Source organism: Thalassophryne amazonica, chromosome 1, assembly GCF_902500255.1.
Source record: "Thalassophryne amazonica chromosome 1, fThaAma1.1, whole genome shotgun sequence".
Classification (NCBI taxonomy): Eukaryota; Metazoa; Chordata; class Actinopteri; order Batrachoidiformes; family Batrachoididae; genus Thalassophryne; species Thalassophryne amazonica.
Window position 1 is genome coordinate 121,702,453 of NC_047103.1, and position 27,442 is coordinate 121,729,894.

Consider the following 27,442-nt stretch of genomic DNA (forward strand, 5'->3'; position numbering starts at 1 on the left):
GGGTTCAAGCATGATTGTGTAATCACACGTCATTCAAATCCATATAGTTAAAAAAAAAAATAAAAGGGTCGGTTTATTATCTAATAGACCTCGTGTGTATATATATATATATGAAGAGTTTAATCTCAAAACGAGATATATCCATTTTAGCAAATGTGAGAAAAATGACTTTTTTTTTACTTTAAACATATATAACAAAGGAAAAAAACACATATAATCTTTTTTGACTTTATTTCATAAGTGCTTCAAAATACTTCATCAAAAATATATTGCAAATGTAACATTTTTGAGAAATATGTAAATTTCATCACTTTTTTTGCAAAACGCAACATATCCAAGTGCAAATAATTTCACAAAATGAGACATATCCTTCTCGCAAAAATGGATGATAAAACAGAATCTTCATATTGCTACTGCTTGAATACCTACCATTCAAACTGATCTTACGGGAACATCCCAACCCCAAATGCCCCCACCCCCTCTCCACCCCAGACATTCAACTGTCATTAAACCAACAAAGCTTCCTGAGATTAACTTTTTAAATTGATTTATATAAAAAGCTTTGCTCTAACAATCTGTAACTATGGTGGCTTAGTACTTCACCATCCTAACTGAACAGAACTAACAAATTGCACAATTTCATAATGCATCATCATCAGAACAAACAAATTGCAAAAATTCATAGTGCATCATGATCAGAACAAACCAATGGCACAAATTCATAGTGCATCATCATCAGAACAAACAAATGGCACAAATTCATAGTGCATCAACATCAGAACAAACAAACGGCACAAATTCATAGTGCATCATCATCATCATCAGAACAAACAAACTGCACAAATTCATAGTGCATCAATCATCAGAACAAGCAATTTTCACAAACTCCTCATTCCTCATTATCAGTCTCCCTGTCAGAATGAAGATCACTGTCAACCTCAGTGTTATCACTTGCACAAGACAAAGCTCGGCGATAGAACTCAGTGACATCTGATGGAGCTCCAATTTCAGACAGAAGGTTTTCAACGTCAGTCTTTTTGCTGCCTTCACAGTAGACACCATCTCAAGAGGCTTTGGGTTGAACTTCCTCCATTGCTTCCACGTTTTAGAACAGAATGGTAGCAATATTTTGCAGAATAGGAAGTTTTGTAACCAATCTGATCATTCCTGATACACAGCATCCGGGCATCACTCAGCTTGAATGACAATTTGTGATTTAACAAGTTTTGTGTTTCCGATTATAGTCTCGCGCATTCCAATCAGTGCCATAGATGTGCAAGTTACCATGCTTATGTAATATTGCATAGTAGTCTTTGGGGTGCAGGATTGTATCCTTTTTACGTATCATCTGCTCAATCCGCCCAAACACTCTGTCAGCCGGCAGAAAACTATGTCCACGAATGGGGAATGTGAATTCAATTTCAATGTCAGGAAATGCTGACTTTCGTAAGGCACAGAGCATGGACAGTACATTCATATTCTTATTCTGGCCAAAGCAGGAGTCACTGAACAGTCTGAGTTTAGTTTTTTGATGCAAAGTACCATTCAACCGAACTCGAAAGCAGTCGTCCAGTGCAGAGGCAATCATGTTTGAGTCCTTTTTGTTTTCATGCTCCATCCAAACATATAGGTGGACATCATTCCTATTTTGATTACTGCCTTCAACATGAGGTACCACCATGCCAAACAGATACAGGTAGAACTGCCTTGAATAGTATGCCTGCCCGATCGTGTTCGTGGCAGAGCCTGTTTTGCATCATGTCAAAGCAACGGTGAGTGCAGTAGGGTCCACAATATTTAGCTGGTCATAAAATACTCGAGCTCGTCTCCAATGCAGGATGAACATCGCATTTTTTGTTCGTTTCTCTTCATCTGTCAAACTTGGATCCTTCATGGAAAGCCGATGTTCTGTGCAGGTGGCACAGGCATCAGTTGCTGGATGCCCAAACCCAAGATTAAATTCTTTGGAAAAAACAGTGTAGTACAGAGAGTAGCTGACTTGTTTGTGGTTCTGTTGTTTAAATAGTTCATTACATGCGTCGAACTGAAAGATCAAAAGGCAAATACTTGTGCCCAGGGGCTCCTCTCCGTCCATAATGGCTTGCACGACAGGTGAAAGTCTGTATGTGTGTCTTGACCTGCTCTCGCTTCCTAACTACTTCTTAGGCATTGCGCAGCCCTCCACGGTTTTCAGGACGAGGCTCTGCATTGGTGGAGTAATACTGCGCAATGCGGGATGGTCTGTCCTTGCTGATACCTGAAATGACACAAAGAAAAGCACAGTTTAGAATAAGATATTACATGTCATAAACCATACGTTTGGCCCAGCCTCAGCACACAGGCCACACCAGAACAAGGATGTTACTTTTACTCCAACTTCATTAATAAATAGGCTTCGGGAAAAGCCTAAATCCTGGCCTGTCTGTTTAGCAATTTTTGAGAACTCAAATTTGTTTTACAAAATATCTTAATTCATTTTTTAGTGTTCAATATAGTGCAATTTGCAAAATAAAACACAAAATTAGCAAACTAATAACGAGAAACAGGCAACACAACATGATAAAGTAAAGAAACAAAAAAATAAAGAGAAACCAAGGTCTATCCCATCCAACCAGATGCATAACTGCTTATGCACAGTCTGCTTTCCCTTACAGAGCTAAAAATAAATGTATGATCTTCCCATCTGATTGTTTGTACCCTATAATAATAATGATGATGATAATATAATAATAATAATAATAATAATGCAATATACTACTATGACATCCTCTTCCCCATCATTCCTGCCACAAGTCTTCTGTGTTTGTTTTAAATGCAACAGGGTACATTTAACAAAGTAGACAAACACTAAGAGGACAAAGATTTTTTTCCTGTCCTGTTGAATTTTCCTTCTTTACTCTGTGTGTCTTATTTCTCACTATTGTGACACACAAAAACAAAAGAAATTTAGTTGTGATGGTGACAGTAATATGAATAGCCGTAAGCTGTCCTCAGAGGCATTATTATTATTATTATTATTATTATTATTATGTGTTGCTCCTGTACTGGATTTGGACCACTAATTTCTTTATTTTAATCACTAATAATTCTGACCTTACAGAAGAGCTGTTGTGTCTCTGATCACATGAAATGTAAAGAAAAATACTGTTTATATTATATTGACTACCCGCCCCCACCCTCTCAATGAAACATAAGACACAAACTGCAAACTTACCGACAGAAACATGGTAGACACTGTTACTTTATGAGACAATGACAGCTTGACATAAGTAATTTTAGTCACAAAATGCTCATAATCATCAAAACCTAAAAAAAAACAAAAAACAAACAAACCAAAAAAAAAAAAAAACAGAAAACCAGCGTAGCTATACTTTGAGGCCTAAGTCGGAGTACGAGGAGTAGCTAGCTAGTACCATGCAGAGTTAGCACACCTAAAGTTACCAATAACTACATAAACAAGAAAACAAATCTGACTTACCAAACACTTAAAAGTTTCTTGCAAACTTGAATCTTCTTGGGGTGTTCTGTCTCAGAGAGAAGTGTGTACTTCAACAGTAACATCCTTCTGTTTTCGAACATTTTCATCTCGCACTCGCCGGCGTTTTGGTTCGGAAATAGTCCATCAAACTCAGATAAAGGCATCCTGGACTACCTTACTGGGATTGTCATAGAATTTGGCGTGATTTAGAGCCAAGTCTGCATTCGTAATGAGATCAGCATGACATAGATGAGGATTTTCTCGGGCATTGTGAGCACAGTAGATCTGGGGGATTTTTCCGCCACCAGAATGTCTGATTCTGCACTTTTTCTCGCGTTCATGGTACTCCGTAGATCGCCCCCGCTTCCGTGGACGAGAAGCGAGTAGTACTGGTTCCTCTAGGCCGACAAACATGTTCATTCTCTCATTTTTGAGCCAGTTTTGTGCACTGTTTTGGGAGCGAAGCAGCGAGCGAGTGCGTAGCCATCTTGGTTTCGGCATCAGACCAACACATGCGCTGATTGGCTGAGAGGATACATCGCAGTTTGTGTGGAAATGTTAATGCCTGTATCGCATTTTGCAAAGAGGGTGTGTTTTAGAGCCTGCATGTCTAAGGATTTTAACTGGTTTTGCTGAAAAAAGATTCAGCACCCACATTGCCCTCCCCATCAGCAATGATTTGGTACGAGTAGTTTTAAAAATTCAAATTTGGCGCATGAAAACTCTTCATATATATATTTTTAAAATGATCCACAGGTGTATATAATAAAGCGGCCACCTCATTCTGTATGCAGAACGGCACTGCGCACAAAAGAGCGCTTTTACAGGAATAAATGGACAAACACAAAGTTAAAAGTGGAATCATGTAAAAATAACTGTGTTTAAAGCCAGGGAAAAAATAGAATATATATAAATATAAATATATATATATATATATATATATATATATATATATATATATATATATATATATATATATATATATATATATATAGATATATATATATAAAAATAATATATATAATATAATATATATAAATAAAGCCAGCAAGCCACAGATGGAAAGGAAGCCAGTTAGAAAGAGCACAGAGGCGGCTGTCCATGAAATTTCAACAGCAGCGCACGTGCAAAAGAGCAATTTTGCAGAAATAAATGGACAAACATAAAGTTTTGTGTGTTTAAAGCTGCAGAAGAAAAGCAAGCGAGCCACAGAGCCAGCGAGGAGCACAGAGACGGCTCTCCAGGAACCCGTGGTTGGGTTCTAGCTGGTCTGGTGCATTACAGGTGGACAGCAGCCTGGCGCACAGTGCACAACCACGGAACTGTGCTGGAGTGTATATTATTGGACTGCGTTTAAAAAATGGGACATCTTTAAATGCTGCTGTGAATCTGTGAATTGAAAACCCACATTTGTAGAGACCAGGTGTGGGAGGGCTGGAGGTTTGGACCAAACCCATGCCAAAGCGTGCGCCAACATGGTGTTATCATGGCGCTATCATGGCACTATGTGGCTTTGTGTGGCTGATGCGAGCCATTCGAGGCTCTAATGACAGGTCGGTCGTGGTTCACTAGAGGCTTCTACATAGCACATGCGGGGTACAGAGAGGCACATAGAGGTACCTTCATAGCGGATACGTGATAGATAAAAACGTGGGGTCATTCTTTGAATAATCGCTGACACACCCATGCGTGGCTCCTTCTTCATCCTTCATTATTCGGTGGGACCCAGGCTTAACATAAAATAATAAAATAAGGAATTAGCACCGATATTATATCACTGCTGCAGTATTATCTATCGCAGCAGCAGCAGCATTGATACTCTTCAAATACATCTTAAATGAAAAACTAACAAACAGAAAGCCAAACAATAAAGCAGACAAATAAACAAATGCAGAGCATAGAAAAACATCACAGACAGTCAGCTCTATGTGAGCCTGATGTTGTCAGATCTCAGAAGCTAAAGCCCCTTTCACACCGGGGCTGCTCCTGGTTGCTCCCAGTTGCGCCGTGCGTCATTATGATGACGCTGCGTGGAAGCAACTCGGTGCCGAGACGATGCAGCTCTGCGCCACAACAAAGGAGGAAGCAAGTCGGGCGCCGAGAAATTAAACCTGTTTAATTTTTTGGCGTCCGCTGTGCTCGACGCAGAAAGGAAGTGGTTCCAGCGCAAGTCGGGGCAAAGAGGCCTAACTCGGGGTAAAGAGGCATTACCCGGCGTGACTCGGAGCCAATTTATGATTCCTGCTGTGTTCCATTGTTCCCGCAGTATAAATCACACAGGATTGTTTTTATACCGTGTACTCAATGCAGTATAAACTACACGCTGAAAAAAAAAAATGCCGACTGATTGAAAGTCCGGATATCTCGAGTCCACTCATGGACGTTCGTTCACACGCGCACATGTGAACACTTAAAAGAAAAAAAAAAGTCTGGCTTCAGGCATTATTTCCTTGTTCTCTGCTCAAACTCTCACATCACAGTTAAAAAAAAGGACAAAAAAGGACATAAATCCTGAGACAGGACATGTCAACATCAAGTAGAACTCCAGACCTCCGCATTGCTTGACGGTTCGCTCCCGCGCACGCGTGCGCGCGCATCTCACGGTCAAAGGAGGAAAGAAAAGAAAAAAAGTTGTCTGCAGGCAGTTAGTTTCTTTCTCTCCTCACTCTCTCATCACAGTTAAAAAAGATGCGCGCGCGCATCTTGCGGTCAAGGGAGGAAAGATAAACTATAACAGAACTCGGAGCGCAGCCCTGCAGCTGAGCACAACAAGAAGAAGAGAAGTCAGAGTGCACAGTCTGTCTGCAGCTAAACTGTGCACTCTGACTTCTCTGTGCAGAGAACCTGCAGGCTGCGTTCTCACCTCCTCTCTGCCCCCTGCTGCGCGCACCTGACGCAGAAATTCCTGCGTCGTCATGACGCCACAGGGAGCAACTGGGAGCAGCCCCGGTGTGAAAGGGGCTTAAGCAGAGTGGATTCTGGTTAGTATTTGGATTGGAGACCTCTTAGGAAGACCAGGGGTTGTCCCTGTTTCTCCAGGTAAAACTGGAACTGCATCAGGAAGAGCATCCACAGTAAAACTTGTGCAAAATCCTAATACAGATATGTACTGGATCTGCTGTGGTGCAAAAAAAAAAAAAAAAAAGCAAAATTGATGGTGTTTGTCATTTAAAAAAAAAAAAGTGAGAAGACCATTTGAATCAAGGCTGTAGTTCAAGGCTCTAAAATAAACTACTGCACTCACAGACTGCTCTTGTTCAGTTTTTAAAAGTGCTGTATGAGTGTGTTTCAAATGATAAAACTGTGCTGTTATGTAGTTATTGTTCATTTTATTTTTTCATGTTCTGTATAATTAACGCCATTATTCCACACACTCCAATACACTATAGGTTTATTTCCTGCCTTTATAGGTACAACCCCAGTTCCACTGCAGTTAGGATGTTGTGTAAAATGTAAAATAAAAACAAATATAATGAGTTGCAAATCCTCTTCAACCTATATTCAACTGATAAACTTTTTTGTGCAAATATTTGGTCATTTTGAAATGTATGCCTGCAACACATTTCAAAAAAGTTTGGATGGGGCACCAAAAGACTGGGAAAATTGATGAATGGTCAAAGAACACCTGATTGGAAACAGGTGAGTGTCATGATTGGGTATAAAAGAAGCATCCCCAAAAGGCTCAGCTGTTCACAAGCAAAGATGGGGTGAGGATCACCACTTTGTGAACAACTGCATGAAAAAAAATAGTCCAACAGTTTAAGAACAAGGTTTTCTCAATGTTGTGAAAGTGTAGGAACACAGACCCACAACAGGGGGCGTAAAAGAACGGGCAATGGATAAGCCAAACAGTAACAATTTAATGTTGTAAACTGTGCACAACGGAATACAGACAACAATCAGTTTGGGACTACAGTCAATTACACGTTGGGTGAACGTGTGGGCAGGCTTGAGGATAGGAGACCCCGTCCAGAACCGAGCCGGATCCACACGGGCCTCACCGCCAACGGACCTGAAGAACACCGGAGCCGCCAAGTCCCTGGGTCCCCAGGTGGTCACCGTCTTCAGCTGTCAGACCTGGTACTGCTGGCAGAGAACAGAAACAGCAACAGGTGAGTGTGAGTACGCACACTCAGTAATCCCACAGTCTGTGTTCAGTAAGGAGGGAGCACCTCCACCTCCAATCACACACTCGTGCAGCTCCTGTCTAATCACTTATCTGGTTGGGGTGTGAAGCGAAGCCGTCGCTGATCACACCAAACGCCAATCCCACAGATAAGGCAATCACCACAGGAAAATGGCTGCAAAGAAGTTCAGACTATTAGTCAGTGTTTTCGGTTTAGCAGAGAAAATTACCTCCAAGGTAGCTGATTTCTCGGCGAGGAGGTGGAGTTGCAGTCCAGCCTTTATGGTGATGGTGATGAGTTGACTGAGTGACAGCTGTGCTGATGAAGAGTGACAGCTGTCACTCCCAGTGGCTCCAGCGCCCTCTCGTGCTTGAAGCCCGCACTCCAAGCAGGGCGCCATCTGGTGGTGGTGAGCCAGCAGTACCTCCTCTTCAGCGGCCCACACAACACTCAATGTTCAGTTGCAAGGAATTTAGGGATTCCATCAGCTACAGTCCATAATATAATCAGAAGATTCAGAGAATCTAGAGAACTTTCTATATGTAAGGTGTTTGACTCTTCCACATTGGATTAATTTCTTCATCACTTGAGACTGCCACTTGATTGATCTTATCAATAAACGTTTATCTGCCCCCAGGCCGCCAATTTGAAACCATTTTTGAAATCCTCAACAAGACAATCCACAAATAATAAACTTCAAACATCATTTTCCCATTCCTCTTGGATGTTAAAGGAGCTACAGTAAAGGCTGTGGTTTGTAGCAATTTGCATCATCTGATTATAAATTATGTTGTTAATTACAAATACAGATTCGGCTGAGAAGCTCGGCTGGCAGAGTGACAAGATAAACTACATAATAAAAAGATAAAAATCACCCCCCCCCCAAAAAAAGGACAATATAACACTGATTGAGCGATTTCAGTAGAACATCAGAGGCTGCGCGAGAAGCTGTGATTTCCCAGAGAGAGAGAGAGAGAGAGAGAGAGAGAGGAGGGGCAGGAGAGAGAGAGAGAGAGAGGAGGGGCAGGAGAGAGAGAGAGAGAGAGAGAGAGAGAGATAAGCACGTGGGAGAAACAGAGATGTTTACAGTGAAAGACGATGAGAGAGGAGGAGGAGAAGGCTGCCTCGCGCATACAATCGTGCATAAATTGTGTGCGCGGGCGCCTCCATCCTCGCTCCTCTCTGCGCTCCTCCTCCGGCCAGGACCACCTGCTCTTCTGCACCATGGAGTCGCGGGTTCTTCTCGGCTTGGCGCCCTCCTCCAAGGCTTGGGGGGAAGCGCCAGGAAGCTCGTCCAGATTCCTGCCGGGCTTTGTGTCCCACGGCGGCCGCGGACAGCCACGCGCCAGAGCGCCGCGAGAAACGCGGCTCGACGCGCTCACCGGATGCCGGTGATGCGCGGTCTGATCGCGCCACAGAACACCTTCCTGGACACCATCGCCACGCGTTTCGACGGAACCCGTGAGTACCGACAGCATTCAACAATCTATAGATTCTTTGGTTAGTTGAAAAGTAATAAAATTGAGACATTTAATTTCGAATCACAAAAACAAAAAAGGAGATAAACCTGAAGTAGTCAGAAGTTTGGCAGTTTCTTTCTTGTTGACTGATTTATTGTGATTACTATTCCTGCACTGACTAATGCGAACCATCATCGTCTCTGAAAGATCATTAGCTCCGGAGCTTCTGTTTCATTGTGCGCAATGGGGCAGTTCATTAAATTCTGTTTCTGTGCCACAGACAAGACACGGTGGTTAATGAGGAGCGAGGACATCTTAGTGCGCAACGTGCCATAAACATCCCAACTGACTGATGAGTTATGACGGATCAGACTGATGCGCTGCCAAACATCATGAAACAATAACTCGAGCAGGCAAATCCTAGATGGATTAGTATCATCTTCACCTGAACTCACAAATAAATAACTGATTTTTCTTAGTTTATGTTTTTTTTTTAATAGTGTGTAATCTGCACTAGGTGTTGTGGAAACCAGCAATTTAGGTGCCTTGTCAGCCAGAAAAGGTGTGCTGACTGATTTAGTAGATGATGCTATGATCATTGCAGAAGCAATGGAATTCCTGATTGCAGCACTTGGGAATTTGAATGGGTTTGTGACTGTCCTGGGTCAAGACGAAGATCCCGACTTTTAATGACTTCCTGGACTCAGCCATTTATATAGAAGTGTATCTGTATGTGGTCAGTGTTGAATCTGCACATTCACTGAACTCAGCACTGACATTCAACTCTCTGGGTCATTGGTCTTTGAGATTTAGAGATGCCTGCTGAGAGCTTAAGGAGTCATGATTTTCATAGAGGGTACGAGTACTCGTATTTGGCAATGCCAGTGTTTTTGCAGAAGTTTAAAGGTCCACGTCTTTAGGGTCCTGGTGCTGATTGTTTGATTGTGAGGTTTGGACATTAGCCAAATGACAGTCCAGTGACAATCAGATGCATCTGCCACTTGGTGTTTACAGATGATACTTGGGTACCTCTGGAATAAATTTGTGTCAAATCAACAGTTACGGTTGTTATGGATTCAGATAAGGGGTATTGCTTGGATTGTGAGGGAAAGTCAGCTATGGCATTTTGAACATGTAGTACAATTCTCTGGACATGCTTCGTCATGTCGGTGAACCCCAGCAATTGGAAAAAGCAATGGGAATAAATGAGCACTGTTTGCATTTGTCTGCTATGAGCCTCCATCCATTTAGGTCAAGTCCAGTCAATGGACTCAGTCTTTGTTGGGTTTTTTTCTTTTACTTGAGGCCATCAAAATATGAAATACGGTACCCACTTTCCTTGAATCAGCGAGTGTCAATGCTGAACTTCATTTTGTACCTATGTTACTGGGTATGTCGAGACTGCTCTGTCCGGTATATGTGAGGGGTTTTTAATGGAAATACATTGCGATGGTACAGGACGTTTTGTCTAATATGAGTGAAAATCTGTTATACAAAATTCATTATATACAGTGTTTATTACACTGAAACTATTCAAAACCATTGGGATTTTTCCTTTTGTCCAGTGAGTGCAAGTATCCGGTTTATATGATGACAGTTTAGGTGACTTTTACTATATATAGTTTGCACTGGGATACCAATTAAACAACTGCAAATTATAAACAAGACAGAGCTCATAAGGCGGATGGTATTTTAGCATTGTTTTTTTTTTCTGGTTGCTACGGTCCTCACTAGGCAGTCCTGCCTGAATGTGAAAAACTGAAAAGTGAAAAATTTCTTTTTTGGAGCGAGTGAGAGCGATTTTACAGCATTGCATTCAATGGGGAAATATTTTCAACTGCTCCCTGCTGTGGTAACACAAAAAATGTAAGTTGTTTTATTTTTATAAGTACAGAAGACTAGAGAACATCAGAATATGGGTTATCATCACCAGGATATTTTTAGCAAAGTAATGGGATGGATAAATCATGGCCATTTTTCATTTGGGGGGAGGGGGGTCCTTGACCCTCTTCATAGTGGAAAAGTTTGAAAATCTAAATAACTTGAAACCTCAGCCTTGGGCTGACAGTTTCATCACAGTCCATGTATATCAGGGGTGCCCAAGTTCGGTCCTCAAGATCTACCTTCCTGACTCTCTTAGTTGTCTCCCTGTTCCAACACACCACCAATCCAGTGAAAGACTCGTTAGCAGGCTAGAACTACCAGCCTTTTCTCACTACGCCTTTTTCTACCGGAGTGTGCCAAATGGCAGCGCTGGGGTAATTTACAACTCATTAGGCCACCTTTTCTTATGTGAATGTGCAGCCATTAGATCGGAATGTGCCAGTACCAGAGTCACCAGCAGTTAAGGGTAGTGTTGATTCTTAAGCCCAGGTTATACTAGACGATTTGTCCGTGGGTAGTACGTAGCCGAAGTTCGTAGTAGTTCCGGCTGTTTCTCGGCGGTGGAAAGGGGTGGAGCATTTCGCCGGCATTTTGAGCGCCGTACTAGCCACAAATATGCGGATAAAACGCTGCTAAATCCGCCGAATAAAGCGGAGTTTTGACGCCGTAGTATCCGGCACCGTCGGCAACAGGGGTTAATACTCAGTTCTATCCTTTACAATCGCAGGTTAAGACGCGCGTGAGAACGGCGGTGTTCTGCTGTCGCTGATAATGCCCTGTGTACCGCTGGATTTATCCAGGCAAATCCTGCGTTAATCTAGAACTTTTGCTTAGACACTGCCCACAGAGTATAACAGGCTGAAGCAGCTGTCAGTGCAGGGGGAGGGAGTGACAGGGGCTCATCTCTCAGCCTTTTCTTTTCTCTCTTTTTTCCCCTCCTCAACGTGTTGCTCGTTTCCACAACTGGGCTACCCTCTGCTTCTGAACCAGACCTCTTGGTAAGTCCTTGCTGCTGCCAATTATATTTTAGGAGGTATACTGGAGCTTCTATGCAAAAATATCTGGAGCTGGCCGCGAGTGAGAGACCTGCATGCAGCGCGCTAGCGTTTTATACTGACCCGCCACCTATCGGCCATTTGGAACGCCGTTAACCGGGAGGTGGCGTTTAGAACAGCGTACTGTCCGCTAGCGCTGCCGTTTGTCTGCCTCTGTCGCCAGTTAAAACGCCTTTGAGGACGCCGATGTGGGCTCTATCGCCGTTTTACATGCCATTGGTTAGGGATACAACGCCGGCCGCCAATTACGGCGGTATAAAACTGTGGCATTACAGGAAGGGGTGGGATGACACGGCAATTAAAAGTATCAAACGCCGTTGTTCGCGTTGTCTCCGTCGTCAGGCCCCTTCTCCCGGGAGCGCTCCCGGAATTATTCGACATGTTGAATAATTTTTTTCGACGAATTCGCGGTGAAGCCGGACCAAACCATGCCCCCTGTGCGCCGGCGTTAACTACAGCATTTGATCCCTAAAACGGCCCGGAGGGGGCAAAATCTCTGCCGGGACGCTTCCGGGAGACTTTACCGTCTATATGTAAACGGGGCTTTATTCTTTGCCTTCAAATGATCGTTTGTTGCTCTCTGTTCCATTTGCCTGCACAGAACTGGGAAAAAAGGGCTTTTGTTACTCTGCTCTGTCTACATGGATCATGTTGAAAAGACTGGAAATTAACTGAACTTATTTCATTGAGCACGTTAAGTCCAGACTTGAGATGACGTCTTTAAATTGTAACTGTTTTTGATATAGTTTTTATTTGTGTGAATTTAATTCAAATTGTAGTGTAACTTTTTCTGCCTCTTGGCCAGGACTCCCTTGCAAAAGAAATTTTTAATCTCAGTGAGACTTTACTGGTTAATAAATGTAAATAATAATAATAATAATAATAATAATTTACTTTGATGTCCACGAATGTATGAAGCTAACTGCTTTTAATATATACAAGCGGATCTCACAAAATTAGAATATGTGAAAAAGTTCAATACTTTTTCTCAGATATTTTAGAAAGTGACATATAAGTTACATATAAACTAAAATGTTTCTGTAAGGGTTGTGAGTGGGACCCCAAAGCAGGAACAAGGTTGGTGGTGAAAAAAACAGCAAGAAAAAAACAAAAAAACACCGGTTTACTGTGCAAAACACACCGGAAATAAAAAAAAAAAGAATCCAAAAAACAGTCAACAAAAGCACAAACAAAACAAAATGGCAGGTTGGATCAAGGTCAAGAGCAAAGCAAATGCAAGGTCAATACACTTGGGAGCAGTCCATAGAGCAACAGTCTTTTGGAGGGGAAAGCAAAAGGGTGATCCAAATAACAAACACAGGTCAAGCACAAAAACAGTAGTCATGCCATGCAACAATTATACAACAATTAGACAACAATTATACAACTCGGGAAAAATGTGGATCTCAAAAGCAGCATAAAGTTCACAGACAAGGATGCAGTATCCAGATCATACAGGAGATAATATACCTCTGGAAATATAATTTTCTGGCTTGCTAAAAATGAAATTCAACTGTCTGGACAAATAATAAAATTCTGTCCTGCTTCTGACCAAACAGAGCTTGGCTGTACAACAAAATTCATGTAGTATGTTGTCAAAGTAATTTAAAAAAGTCAACTTAAACTTCAAATTACCACTGCTCCTGTCGTGGTTCACGCTTCTGGTGCTTAATTTATGATATCTGGGTTTATATTTCTAGTGTCATCTCCTGTGTATTGTATTCTTGTGTAGTGTTTATATTATCTGGCATTCCTCATCCATGTTAATTAGTTTTCCTGTTTATTATTTCACTCATCACTCGCTCATCTTCACCCGCTTACTCCAAATAAGGGTTGTGGGTCGTGTGAAAGTATACTGTACATTCAGGAACACGGCGTTTGGCCAGTCACTGTGTTTTACAACCTGACACTGCAGCACTGAATGCACATCTGTTTTTACATACTTGGGTTCTGTTTTTAGAGTTACTTCTTGCAAATGTAACTGAAACTATTTATTCACTTTTTTTATGTAAAAAAAAAAAATAATAATAATCTTGACCAAACAATTACCAAAAAATACAAAAACATTTATTCTCAACATGGCTCAGACTATCTGGTCTTGTTGAGGAGTGGGTCTTTTCCACTGTACAGCACTTTGGCATTCCTGTCCATCTCCCTAACCCCCGCTGAGTAGAGTGTCTTTAGAGTTACTTCTTACAAATGTAACGGCCTCATTTACATAACACTGGTGACAGGCTGGGCTATTCACAGCTGCCATTTGGCAGCACCTTGGGATTTAAAGGAATAACTGCCATTTGGCAGGACTCTGGTAGTTCTAGATCCTTAAGGTGCGTTTACACATAAGCAAGACGCGTTATGAATGTCATTTTTCTGTCATTTGTGACACATTCCTGACATTCTTAATGTGACTTAACCCATCTGAATAGGTTTCTTAATAGTGCGTGTTGGTGCATGATATTCTTGATATTCGTGGAGCATGTTTTTGCCTGTCAAAAAATCTTCCACGAATGTCACACACCATCCTCATTTCATCTCACGTCGTGGAGGTCGCAACTGAGCGTACTGGTCTGTCTTGATGAGTATTGATCCTTAATAGAACGTGACAACGTTCGTAGTGGTTCCTGTGATGGTTCTTGGAGCCCATACTGTCACGCGTTATTACGAAGTGACACGGAAACTGTCAAGTTTTGACATGACTTGTAACGCGGCGTCACATTTCACTGCGCGCCACGACGAATCAGTTTTCTGTCACGTGCGCACAATTAAACTCGGCTCCAAATGTCGGTCCACAGTTCCTGCTGAAGCTCCTCAGGACACTCCTGCAGGAGTTCCACCTGCTGTTGTAAACTGATGAGCGGGGAGAACGAGTCTGAGCCAGAGGAACCAGAGGAGTGAGAGGAGACTCACGCGTGCAGCCAGACATCTCTGCACCTCCTCCACTCCGGCGGAGGAAGAAGCGCGCACACAATTAAACCCTGCTGTATCGCATTCAGTTTTGATTGCTGACACCAAGTCGGCTAAAAGTCAAATTTCAGTCCTCTTCAACGCGCTCCTGCAGGTGTTCCACCTGCTGCATGCGCCTGATGTTTGGGGAAAATGCACAAGACGAGCCGCATGAAGCCACACATCTGGCGCTGTCCTCCTCCTCTCTGCGCCACTCCATGGCACAGAGCCCAACTACGCATGCAGTCACAAAGGTCTTCTGAAAAACTGGAGCGATCTGAATTCGGGTTGGATTGAATATGGGTGTGTGTGTGGAGACAATTCACCTCGTTCACAACGTGACAGAACTTAAGGATGTGCTGTTACGTGCAATAGCGCGCGATAGCGAGTAACACGCAGAACACTATCCTTGACCGTGCGTAATGGTTCCTGATAATTCTCCGGCAACATGTGCCATTAATCGTAATGTGTGGTAACAGGTTGCAGCCGTTCCTGAGGACACCTGATGCCTCTGCCCCAAATAATCACATTCGTGATCAGCGGCCAAGAATGTGTACTTCGTGGCATTCATGACTTGTCGTCCCTATGTGTAAACGTAGCATTACATTGTAGATCTCGAGGACCGAACTTGGGCACCCCTGACGTATATTGAGGCACTACAAGAAAATGCATTTAATGAGGTTTGTTTCATGATGCTAATCATGTTGTCTACAATCTAAATTACTTCAAGTTAATAGTATATGAACACCAAGTGTAATATAATACCCGGTAAATAAGAAAAAACTATATATGAAACTCTCAAAATACCTGATGTTGCAATAGGAATTACAGCGATGATTGAGGCCAGGTAGCCAGGAGCCTGGAACCAGGGCAGCACAGAAGCCACGCAGGATAGCCTCTGGAACATCAGGAAAGACAGTTTGCTGTAATACAGGTATTAGAGAGCTGACCAGGTTACCTTGAGTTTAGCTGTGGGAAGCACCGACGTCTCAAGGGCTTGGGAGCAGCAGGAAGACGCGGTCAAGGTCAAGGAGTCACAGAGAGGAATCAGGCTCGGTCTTCTGTTCGTGGATCATGGAAGCATCTGGCTCTAGGAAGAGTCTGTAAGAATCTGGTAACCACTGATCTGAAAGTCTGAGTTTATATAGTCTGCCCCTTGTCAGCTGCTCATTCATAGCAGGTGTGCGGCCAAGATGAGCGATGAGGAGCAGCAGGTGAGGAACAGTACTGAGGACACCATCTGGGGGAAATACTCACACATAATAACAAGGTTAAAAGCATATAAAAACCAGGGGCCAGGGGGAAAAATGACAGAATCACTGTTTTAAATCAAATGACACATCTTTCCAAATGTTGTAAAACAGACAACAACCTACAGCTGACCAAGACCTTTGTTTCCCCCAAGTGCAACCAGATGGAGTTCATTGATGTGTGATGTGAGTTTGGTTGCACCATAAGCAATTAATAAAAAGTTATAGATTTGATTCACATTTATTGGAATAAAAAAAATCCCCAAAATTAAATGAAAGATTGTGTTTCCCATCTAAAGGGGCTTTCACAGTGGTGTATTTGTACAGCTGCTCATTACAGCGTATCGTCTACGCTGTAATGAGCAGCTGTATCTTATCTGCACCGGTATCGATAGTGCCGCAGCTGGAGCAGCAGGAAGCAGAACGGCTTGCGCTGCAAGCTCCGTAATGCGAGCATCTGTTTATTTAATTTGATTTGCGAGAGGCCGTAATTGCTCCCATATCTTCTCCAAGTATTCTTGGACTCTTTCAGCAAAAGGAACCGCTTCTGCCGCTGGGTCCATTTTGGAATGGCCGGGAACTACTGTTATGTGCAGATGCGAGATGAGGAGCGGACCAGCGTCTGACTGAACCCTGCACTAAAATAACCAGAAAGCGGTTCCAAAAACAAAACAAATTTATTTCCCTTCTGTGCAATAATTTGTGTACAACATAAATGTGCGGTTGTCTGGCGAGGTGAAGGACGGCGTGCTCTCCAGCGCCCAAATGGATCGAAGCCCGATGCTTCTGGACCCAGACTCACCGCCGAACACCCCCCAGGTGGATACGACAAACTGACTCTGTGAAGGATGGAAAAGGTGAGGTAAGTCAACAGCTACAACAAATATCCTTCAAAGGCACACACTATCAGCAACACATTCAGGTCTGAATTTAAGCTTTATGTAAATGAGCAGCTTCTCACAACAGGTGGAGGATCATCATTCCGTACGCCACGGCAGTGAGAAGCGAGCTGCACAATTCTCATCAATGTTCAAATATACTGCGTAACAAAATACCAAATTACTGTTAACACTTATTCAGACAATCATCACCTCTGATGTGTGCTGACAGCATGTGTCCCTCACCTATCCTCCTTCACAGGCACGATGTGTCAAAACCCAGGCGCGGTCCTCAGCGTCTCACAAACGAACGTCACAAGGTCGAGTTCCCGGCAATTCTGCTCGAATCAGTCATGGCTTAAATGCAGAACGCCATCTCATTATCTGCTTCAGCTGAAAGTCTTTAAGTTTGCACGTGAGCATCATCCACAGGTGCTGCAAGTCATTAGGCCTGCACGTGAACATCCTCCACAAGTGCAGCCAAATAATGCTGATGAGGTGAAGGACTCTTCTGCCAGCACTTTCTCCACAGACAAAACCAGTTTGCATACCACTTGGAGAGCAAAGAAAAGAAAACAACACCAAATGTCCAGCCAAACCCCCAACACACAACACGCGTTTTATTCTTCTGGGCCACTTTTTAATTTCTCCCTTGGGCTGCGTTTCATTATATCCGAAAAAAAGCCCACATCTCCTGCTCCTTTGGCCTCCAGCGATGTGGAGTCATCATCGCCACCACTCTCCGAGCGAGCGGCACCCGCTGTGCCCCTGGCAAAGAGGAAACGGCAGGCAAAACTCCCGCCACTTAAATTTTGGTCGTAGCAGGAACGTGTCGAGATCATGGAGTGGGTTCAGCTCCACCCCATGTTATACGACAAGTCTTCGGACGACTTCTGCAACCGAGAGGCCAAACTGCAGTTATACACCCAAAAGGCCAGGGATTTGGGTGTGGAAGGTGTCGGCGATGAACCAGCTCTGTGTCTGCAGACCTGGGTCAAAACCCAGCGAGACAAAGTTGGCCGATTGATGAAGACGGCAAAAGGAATTTCGGGAAGCGGCGCGGTCGGGATGACGGCAGAGAATGCGCGCTTCCTGAAATGCTTTGGCTGGATTCATCAATACCGAAACGTTAAAAATGTCTGTACCAGTGTCGGTGGATTGGTAAGTACATGCCATTCTTTTTTGAGTATTGTATTTTTAAAATGTAGTAATTGTTGCTTTTAAGAACGTAATAGTTCCATCATGTGAACAAGTTCCTTATTTACTTTTTAAGCACCTCATTTTTTGTGCCGCCAAAAGAAGTGTGTTTGTGCTTTTGGCGTGCCAAAAAAGTGTGTGTTTCGCTTTGCGCGCCAAGTGTTTGCGCTTCGCGCGCCCAAAGTGTGTTTGCACGCCAAAACATTCGGTGTGTGTGCTCGCCCCCCCCAGTATGTGTTTGTATGTGTGTGTATAGAAGAAATGGACGCTCAAAAAGCAGTTTTTATGTGTTTTGTGCGCTGTGCACACCAAGTGTTTGCGCCTCGCTTCACGTGCCAAAAGTATGTTTGCGCGCCAAAAAATTCTGTGTGTGTACTCGCCCCCCCCAGTATGTGTGTGTATGTGTGTGTATAGAAGAAATTGACGCTCAAAAAGCAGTCTTCATGTGTTTTGCGCCCTTGCCTCCTGCTTTCTCGTCAAGCGCTCAACCTCTGCCACATAATTAATCAATCCTTCCAGGACATCCAGATGTTGGAGGATTGCAGCTTTTAGGCGAGGGCTTAAAACCTCATGATAAAAGCACACTGATTTTCAAGTGCAGTGATGTGTTCTGCTCAGCCGACAGGAGAGAACTGAAAAAAAAAGGGGAAGTGGCTTTTTATAGCGGCATAAAATCACGCTGATTTTCAAGCGCAGTGATGTGTTCTGCTCAGCCGTCTGGAGAGAACAGGAAAAAAAGGGGAAGTGGCTTTTTATAGCGGCAAAAGAAACGCTCTGTGCACACATAAACACGCAGCTATACGAACGGAATGAACACTCGAGGTACGTGCGCACTCCGGGCATATTAAAATAGCCACACACGCCGCAATACGCAGCTCTACTAAAGGAATGCACAACGGAAAAAAAATGAGCATGCGCGTATTTGGGGCGTATTTCAATGACTCACAACGCCCCAATGAGCAGCTGTACGAATACGCCACTGTGAAAGCCCCTTAAGTGTTGCAGCACAACCAGAGGGAGCTCGTTGGTATGTCATGTGAGTTTGGTTCCACTAAAAGCTATAAATAACACGTTATTGAGATTTTATTCAAATTTATTACAATAAAAAAAAAATCCCTGAAGTTATAGTCCCTGAGCTCCAGTCCTCACAGCCCGCCGCACGTCAAGATTGATGTAATTCATAAAGGATGGAGGATGTCTCATTTGAAGACTGTCCGGTCTGAAATGGCAGATGATTCTCTTTTGTTGCCCGTAACAATAGACAAGAGTCCCAGTTAGCGAATTTAATCAGCAGAAAGGTGAGTCACGATTGACACCTTTTAAATCGCTTTTAATGAAGGTGTCAAAGCTACCCATTGCTTCTAAGCAGCGGGTCCACAATCAACATAGAGAATGATAATTTTCCCATGACACACCATCGAAAATGACGTACGATCAAATTGCAGTGTAGTTTTTCAGGCAGCAGCATAACGGACCATTACTCTGTTATAATGGTAGCGAGAACTATGAGAACCAACAGAAGGCACTTGTTTTTCTCCCCAACAGCTGTTAGACAGCTGGCTTATGATATCCAGGCTGCAGTGGTGTACAGCTTTCCCCGTCATACTCCTCACGGGGTAATCACGGCTTACGACCCCCCACTAATACACAAAATGCATTTTAAACCGTCAGAGTTTTAGATTTTAGATTTAGATATATATATCTTATGTTAATTTTATTCATAATGTGACTTTTTTATTCCATGTTATTTATTATGACTATTTTTTATTCTTGTGTATTGTGTTTATATTGTTTTTAGATATTTTCATGTGATTGTGAGACCCAAACAAGAATTCCAAAGCACTTGTACTTGGACAAATGGCAAATAAAGTCAGTTCAGTGCAGCTCAGAGAAAAGACAGAGAGTAACCCCATTTTTATTGGCAGTTTCTACTGCTTAGTAGGTGAAAATAACCTGCCTCCTTCCAATTTGTCCATAAGTCCAAACTATTCAAAATGTGTTTTCACACTGCAAATGAACTTGTCCATGGTTCAAGTTGATCCTGAGCAAGAAAACCTCTTTTGTTGGACCAAATTTTGTTTTTTGGCCTGGGCCATGGTCCAGGAAGCTTTCACACCTACTATTTTGCACAAGACTGGTTATTGTTGGGACAGCGGTGTGTTGACAGTAGCAAAGGGTGCACTAACTTGGTCAGGATGTACAGAGGGGTGAGTGACTTAAAAAGTTTGGGAATCACTGAGTTGGAGTGCCGAATTTACACTGTTCAGCCCTTACATTGTAACAAAACTGCCGAATATGTGCAGGCCCCGCTTTTCCACTATAACAGCCCTGAGCCATTGAGGCATAGATTCTACTGGACCTCTGAAGGTTTGCTATGCTATCTGAGGTCAGCAGCAGATTCCTTCTGTTGCATCAGACCACAAGGACCATCTTCGCTCCCACGTCCATGAGTGTGCTTTGGCCTCCCATGACTATGTTGCCAGTTCACCAGTTTTTCCTTCCTCGGATCACTTTGGTAGGTACTGACTGCTAGTTTTGGAAATGTGCTGGTCCAGTTGTCTGGCCATCACTGTTTAGCTCTTGTCAAAGTCACATTCTTTACATACGTCCCCATTTTCATGCATTCAGCACATCAAATATGAGGACCAATGCTAACTTGTTGGCAAATATATCCAACCCACTGACTGGTGCCTTTGTAATGAAATTATTAATGCTATTTCCTTCACCTGTCAGTGCTCAATATGTTATATGACTGGTCAGTGTATTTGCTATAAATAACAGGCATGACAGTTTTTCTCCCACACAATAATGAACTCTGTAAGTCATTTATTTTTTGAAAAATCCATCACAGTCAGCTGCTGTAACAGTCGGGCTTGGGCAACCAAATAAAAATATTAATGTGTAAATTATGTTATAGAGCAGGGGTCTTCAAGTCATTCCAGAAAGGGCAGAGAGGGTGCAGGTTTTCTTTGCAGCCATCCACTCCACAAGGTGATTTCACTGATTAACTGATTCCATCTGCTCAAAGTGATGTTAATCAGTGAAATCACCTTGTAGAGTGGATGGCTGCAAAGAAAACCTGCACCCTCTCTGCCCTTTCTGGAATCACTTGAATACCCTGTTAAAGAGCACAACAATGCATTCAACCAATATTCAAAGATTAAGGTAAGATACAAAAGATTAATGTAAGGTAACCAGAGCTTTTCTGTATGTTTGTCAGTAACATACTATGTGTATTAAGAATTTCATAAATATTTCTGAAATAGCATTTTTTAAAATCAATATTTATTTTTGTTCGTCTGTCCTATGCTATACACTCTTACTTGTTGCGCCAACTTAAAATCATTAATGCAAGCGTGACCATAACTTTTATATTCAGTCAGCACTTGTTCTTCCAACACCAGAAAATGTGACTTTAAATGAAAATCACAGGGCTTTCATAAAAAGAAGATGCAAAATCTTTGATGCATTTTAACAGAAATCACATGGGAGACTCAACCTTAGATTTTATGTATTTTCTTGTATGTAAATCCTACTTTGTTCCACTCCACCCTGAAGCTGTGTAACTGGTAACACAGCAGATAAACGTTGCACTGTGCACAGTTTCGCCAGTCAAACTCACAGAATCCTGTAACTCCTGCAGAAACTGTCTGGCTGTCTTGGTGGCTTCCACTGTCCTTCTTGAAGAACTGCATTTGTATTATGCATTTCACTGAGGTGGATTGGACACTTTAAATTGTCTGTAAAGGGTCTTTCACACTGCAGGCTTTAACGCGACGCTTTAACGCCCCCTAGCGCGTCAGGCCGATGCTTTCCAACGCGTCGTGACGTCAGACACGTCGCTTCGGAAGCGGCAAGGGGGGGTGGGGGGGGGGAGATTGCGGCTACGTCACACTCTGCCTGTTTCACACTCTGAAAAAAGTTCAGTGATCGCCATCTTGAATTTGCGTTGCCTGAACCACAAAAAAAGCTTTAAAAACAGCAGTAGAACGATTCTCCCATCACCCGCTGGGAGAAGCTTTTTTTTCAGCTACTTTTCGGAGTGATGCCGACCGAGGGAGGACTGACGACCTTGGTGGGATATCGATCGAACCACGACAGTGGGCCGACCCGCACGGAGAAGCTCGGCCTTCGGGCATCATTCCTGGGCAGACCGAGGCATGCAGCCGGGGTGATGGAGCAAACCCACTCAGTCCGAAATCTCCCACTTCTTGGATATATGCGAAGTCCCAGTTTGCCCAACTGAGGTTAGTTCTGCAGCTTTATCGAGGTGAGGATAAAATAAAAGTAAAACGTGATGTTTCTGCAATGCTGTGAATGTTTATTGATCGGCTAACATTAGCTTAGCTTTTTAGCACTGTTGATCGGAGTGAACGCTTTAATTTGTAGATGGTTCAGTCTTTCTTATTTTTACCAAATAATGCTACAGCTTTTTTCAGACACCACAAAAGCTCAACTTTAAATAACTTATTTTTTCAGGTGTTTTTTTTTTTTTTTTCCATTGTTTTTTTTTGCCGTGTTTTTTTTCCTTTTTTATATATAAACTGTTTAGTGTTTCTTTATATTTAATTTTTTTTTTTATTTGTCCCAATCAGGAACATTTGCTGTGCAGACAACCAAACTTCCACTGATGAGCTGAACACCACAAAGTCCAGTCAAAAGAAAACATCTCTGCTCTAAAGCAAAACCACCAGAGTTCAAAGCTGCAGAAGAGACCTTCATCTGGTCCCAAGAATCCAGCAGAACATCACTTGCTTCTAAATAAAAGGCTCTTTCAACAGCAACTATTTTATTATTTTTTAAAAAGCTGTTTCATTTTATATTTTATCAATAAATGAACGGATCATTAAAAATGTCCGCAAATCAAAGTCAAAAGACATTTGCACAGATAGAAGCTCTCCACTTATTGTGCTCAAATTCATATTTTAGAAATGACTGTCCTGATAACAACATTAAAGGCAATTACATATTTTGATGAAATTACAAGTTTAAATGACTATAAAAAAATTCATCATGAGGTTTATGTCACAGAAATCCTACTTTACAATCACACTGCAGTCATTGTTAAATGATTTCCTGTTGCATTTATAATACACATTTGTATTTATTTAGTGTCTTTTTCTGATTGAAATGAGATATAAATAATCTACCAGACTTTTAAAAATGTACAAGTTTCCATGTTATTTTATTTGTCTAAAAATAAATGTCCATGGTTCCTTGTTAAACAAGAAATTACCTAATCTGAAATAACAGGTGGTTTTAATTTACAGATGAAAGGTTTCTAAAGAACCATTTATTGATTTATTTAGCTATTTTAATTACAAGTGTTCTAAACTTTTTTTAACAGTAGTCAGAAATTTTGACGTAACAAACAGCAACAAAAAACATTTCCAATGATTTTTCTTCAAAAAACTGCTCTATAAATGAGCAGCCCTGTCACACGTTAATGTTTTGTACAGATCAGTAGTTTCTACACCGATCCATTTTGTAGAGATCAGTGGTTTCTGCCACTCGTCCTCCGTGTTTTGGCCTGACGCGCCGTTCCTATTAGACAACACGAAGGTACGTCACAGCTCAAAGTGTCAAAAGTTGGATTGGATTGAACTTTGACTCCGTCAGCCTGCTGACAAGCGGCAATGCGCGCTCCCGTCAGAAGCGGCATTTTAGCTCAGCTTTTGACGCGACGCTTCTGACGCATCTAAAAAGCAACGCATCTCATTGAAAATAATGCTTTTTAGACCGATTTTTGACGCTTCTGACGCGTCTGACGCGTTCAGTGTGAAAGGCCCTTAAGTGTGCATGTGGGTGTAAATGTGTTTGTTTGTCTGTATGTGGCCCTGAGACACACTGCCGTCCTGTCCAGGGTGTCCCCCACCTCACGATCTGTGACTGCTGGGATAGGCTCCAGTCCCTGGTGACCCTTAATTTGAGTAAGCGGTTGAAGATGAGTGAGTGAGTAAGTTTCCATCCAGCAGATACTCAAAGTGCTTAGTGTGAAAACCAAAGTCTAAAAAGTATGTTATTTTGGGTTCCAGTTCACGCGTCATCCTGTATACCTGAAACCTATATTGTCAGAAAGAGGAGAACCTCAGGAGTAGGAATATCAGGGTTGTCATGTTGTATAGGTATGCACTCTCAATTTATTTATTTTTTCAGTTTATTTTCATTTATATAGTGCAAATCACAACAACGTTGCCTCAAGACGCTTCACACAAGCAAGGTCCAACCTTACCAACCCCCAGAGCAAGCACACAGGCAATAGCGGTAAGGAAAAAACTCCCTCTGAGGAAGAAACCTCAGGAGGGTTTCAGGAACAGATCTCACACCCATCTCTGGATGGAGCTGCACGTCAAACAGAGAGAAAAGAAAAACACAGAAACAGGCATCAGAAAGACAACAAATACAGTATCATTTGTCAGCATTAAGCAACAAGAAGAACAAAAGAAATACTAAGGTGATCGCTGGCCACTTGCCCTAAGCTTCACTAAAAGACCCAGAATTTAGATAAAGTTGAGGACGCGGCCCACTCTGTTTCCTAATAAAATTAATTTAAAAGAGTAAAAAGCATAGTAACATACTATGCCAGTATGCTAGCCATATGAAAGGAAAAATAACTGCGTCTTAAGTCTGGACTTGAAAGTCTGTACAGAATCTGACTGTTTTATTGATGCAGGGAGATCATTCCACAGAACAGGGGCACGATAAGAGAAAGCTCTGTGACCCTAGGGACACAAAGTAGTCCTGCACCCTGAGAACGCAAAGCCTGGGCCAGTACGTAGGGTTTATTAGGCCAGCTAAGTGGGGAGGTGCCAGTCCATGAACAATTTTACAGGCTAGTAGCAGAACCTTAAAATTTGATCTCACAGTGACAGGAAGCCAGTGAAGAGATGCCAAAATGGGTGTAATGTGGTCAAAATTTCTGCTTCATGACAGAAGTCTGGCAGCAGCATTTTAAACCAATTGGAGAGGCCTAATGCTGGACTGTAGTAAACCAGAAATAGAACATTGCAGTAGTCCAATCTAGAAGAGACAAACGCATGAATCAGGGTCTCATCAGCAGCCATAGACAGGATGGGGTGAATATTACATTATATTGTGCAGGTGAAAGAAAACAGTCCTCATAATATCTCTAATGTGGAGGTCAAAGGACAATGTAAGATCAAAAATTACCCCAACCTTCCTCACATTGTCAGTGTGCTGTATAACACACAAACCTAGGCAAAGTGTTAACTGATCAAATTGATACAGATGTCTCACTGGACCAAGAACCATCATTTCAGTCTTATCAGAGTTTAAAAGTAGGAAGGTGCTAGACATCTAGCTTCTCACTAATGCAAGGCAATCTTCTCAGGATTTTATGTAGATGAGATTATCAGCAGTTATCGGCATGAATAATTGAGTATCATCATCATAGCAGTGAAAGGTAATCCCAAAACGCCGCAGTATGTGTCCAAGGGGTGCTATATAAAGGGAGAAAAGCAGGGGCCTAAGATGGACCCCTGTGGAACCCCAAATTTCATGTCACTAAGGTTAGAGTTAGTGTGATTGTACAAAACAGTGAGAACGACTGGTCAGGTATGACGTCAACCATGCAAGGGCATTCCTGGTTAAACCAAAATGATTCTTCAGCCTGTCAAGTAGAATATGATGATCCACGGTATCAAATGCAGCACTGAGATCTAACAGCACCAGAACTGTAATGGTGTCTGAATCTATTGCAAGCAGAAAGAAGATCATTCACCACTTTTGTGAGAGCCGTCTCTGTGGAATGATATTTTCTAAAAGCAGACTGCAGTGGCTCAAAAAGATTATTCTTAGTAAGGTAGTCCATGAGCTGCTGTGAAACCACTTTTTGAGTCAAATTTTCATGACGGGGTTTTTTTTAACTCACTATTCCTAACCCTACTCCTACCCCCAACCTCAACCTTAACCATAACCTAATCTTACTCCTTCCGCCTCCCTACCCATAACCATCCCGATGCTTCACTTTTAATTTTGTGCAGCCATCACGGAATGAATTAGAATGAATTTGTGCTGCCATGACGAAAATGAGGGCTTTTCGTCACAATATCACGAACCAATAAATTAATGAATATTTCGTGCTGCTGAATCACGACTTGCCGTGAGACCAGGTTGTGAAATCAAATTCTGTAAATCTGGGTAATACCACAGTAATGGCACCCACCTCAATAGCAGGGTGCAGTGGCTGCAGGTTAAGGCATGCTGGGATATGTTTAATCTAATGCCTTTTATTTTCTTCTCGAAGTAATCCAGGTAATGTGCTGTAAAAGGAGAGCGAACTACAGGTGGTTGTCCATGTATAAGTGTTGCCACTGTGTCGAACAAGAACTTTGATTTACTATTATTTTTGTTGAGCAAATCAGAGTAATAGGTCCGCTTTGTAGCCAGTAGTGCATGCTTATAATCTAAGATAGCATCGCATCACGCGAGATGGAATACTTCTAATTTTGAACTTCACCATTTGTGTTCTAGACCTCTATACTTATGCTTGAGGTCACACAAGTTATCATTGAACCAAGGTGATTGTGTTTTGGAGGGGCCTTGTTTTAACAAAGGTGGCCCAATCATGTCAAGTGCAGTTTTGAGCACTGACTTTAAACTATTCACAAGACCGTCTACTGATTGGGCATTTGCCAAACGTGAAGCTATCAGGTAGTTTAGCTTCGAGTTCAGTCGGAATTGAGCAGTTGATGCATCGCCACAGTGATAAATAAGGTTGTTGTTCCACTAAATATGGCAGCGAAACTATAAACCTAATATTTGAGTGATCAGAGAACATCAATGCAAGAGGCATGATGTCAGTATTCTTGACAGCAATACCTTGTGTGAGAACCAAATCGAGGGTATTTCCACTAATGTGCGTCAAGTCCTGAATGCATTGCTGAAATCCTAATGCACCCACAATTTCCATAAATGATTTGCAGAGGGGATCAGAAGGCTTATTTATTTGAATGTTAAAGTCACCAATAATCAGAATGTTATCTGCACTAGTTAACAAGTTAGAGCTGAACGCACCAAATTCATCTAAGAATTCAGAATATGGGCCAGGGGGCCTATATACAGTGTAGGGAAAAGAGTCACAGGATGAATATAATAATGTTTTGGAATATTGAAAATTATCGCTTGTGGATAATTTTACCGCGGGGCAC

General features: G+C 42.3%; 1 protein-coding gene across 1 annotated transcript in view; it reads left to right on the forward strand.

Moving 5' to 3' along the window:
- Positions 1-8,851: 8,851 nt before the first annotated feature.
- The window catches only part of LOC117513706 (potassium voltage-gated channel subfamily H member 3-like), a 519,543-nt gene continuing 500,952 nt past the window's right edge, over positions 8,852-27,442 (forward strand). Inside the window, exon 1 of the mRNA XM_034173951.1 lies at positions 8,852-9,066. Coding sequence (XP_034029842.1) covers positions 8,991-9,066 — 76 coding nt within the window. The 5' untranslated portion in view covers positions 8,852-8,990. The remainder of the gene's footprint in view (positions 9,067-27,442) is intronic.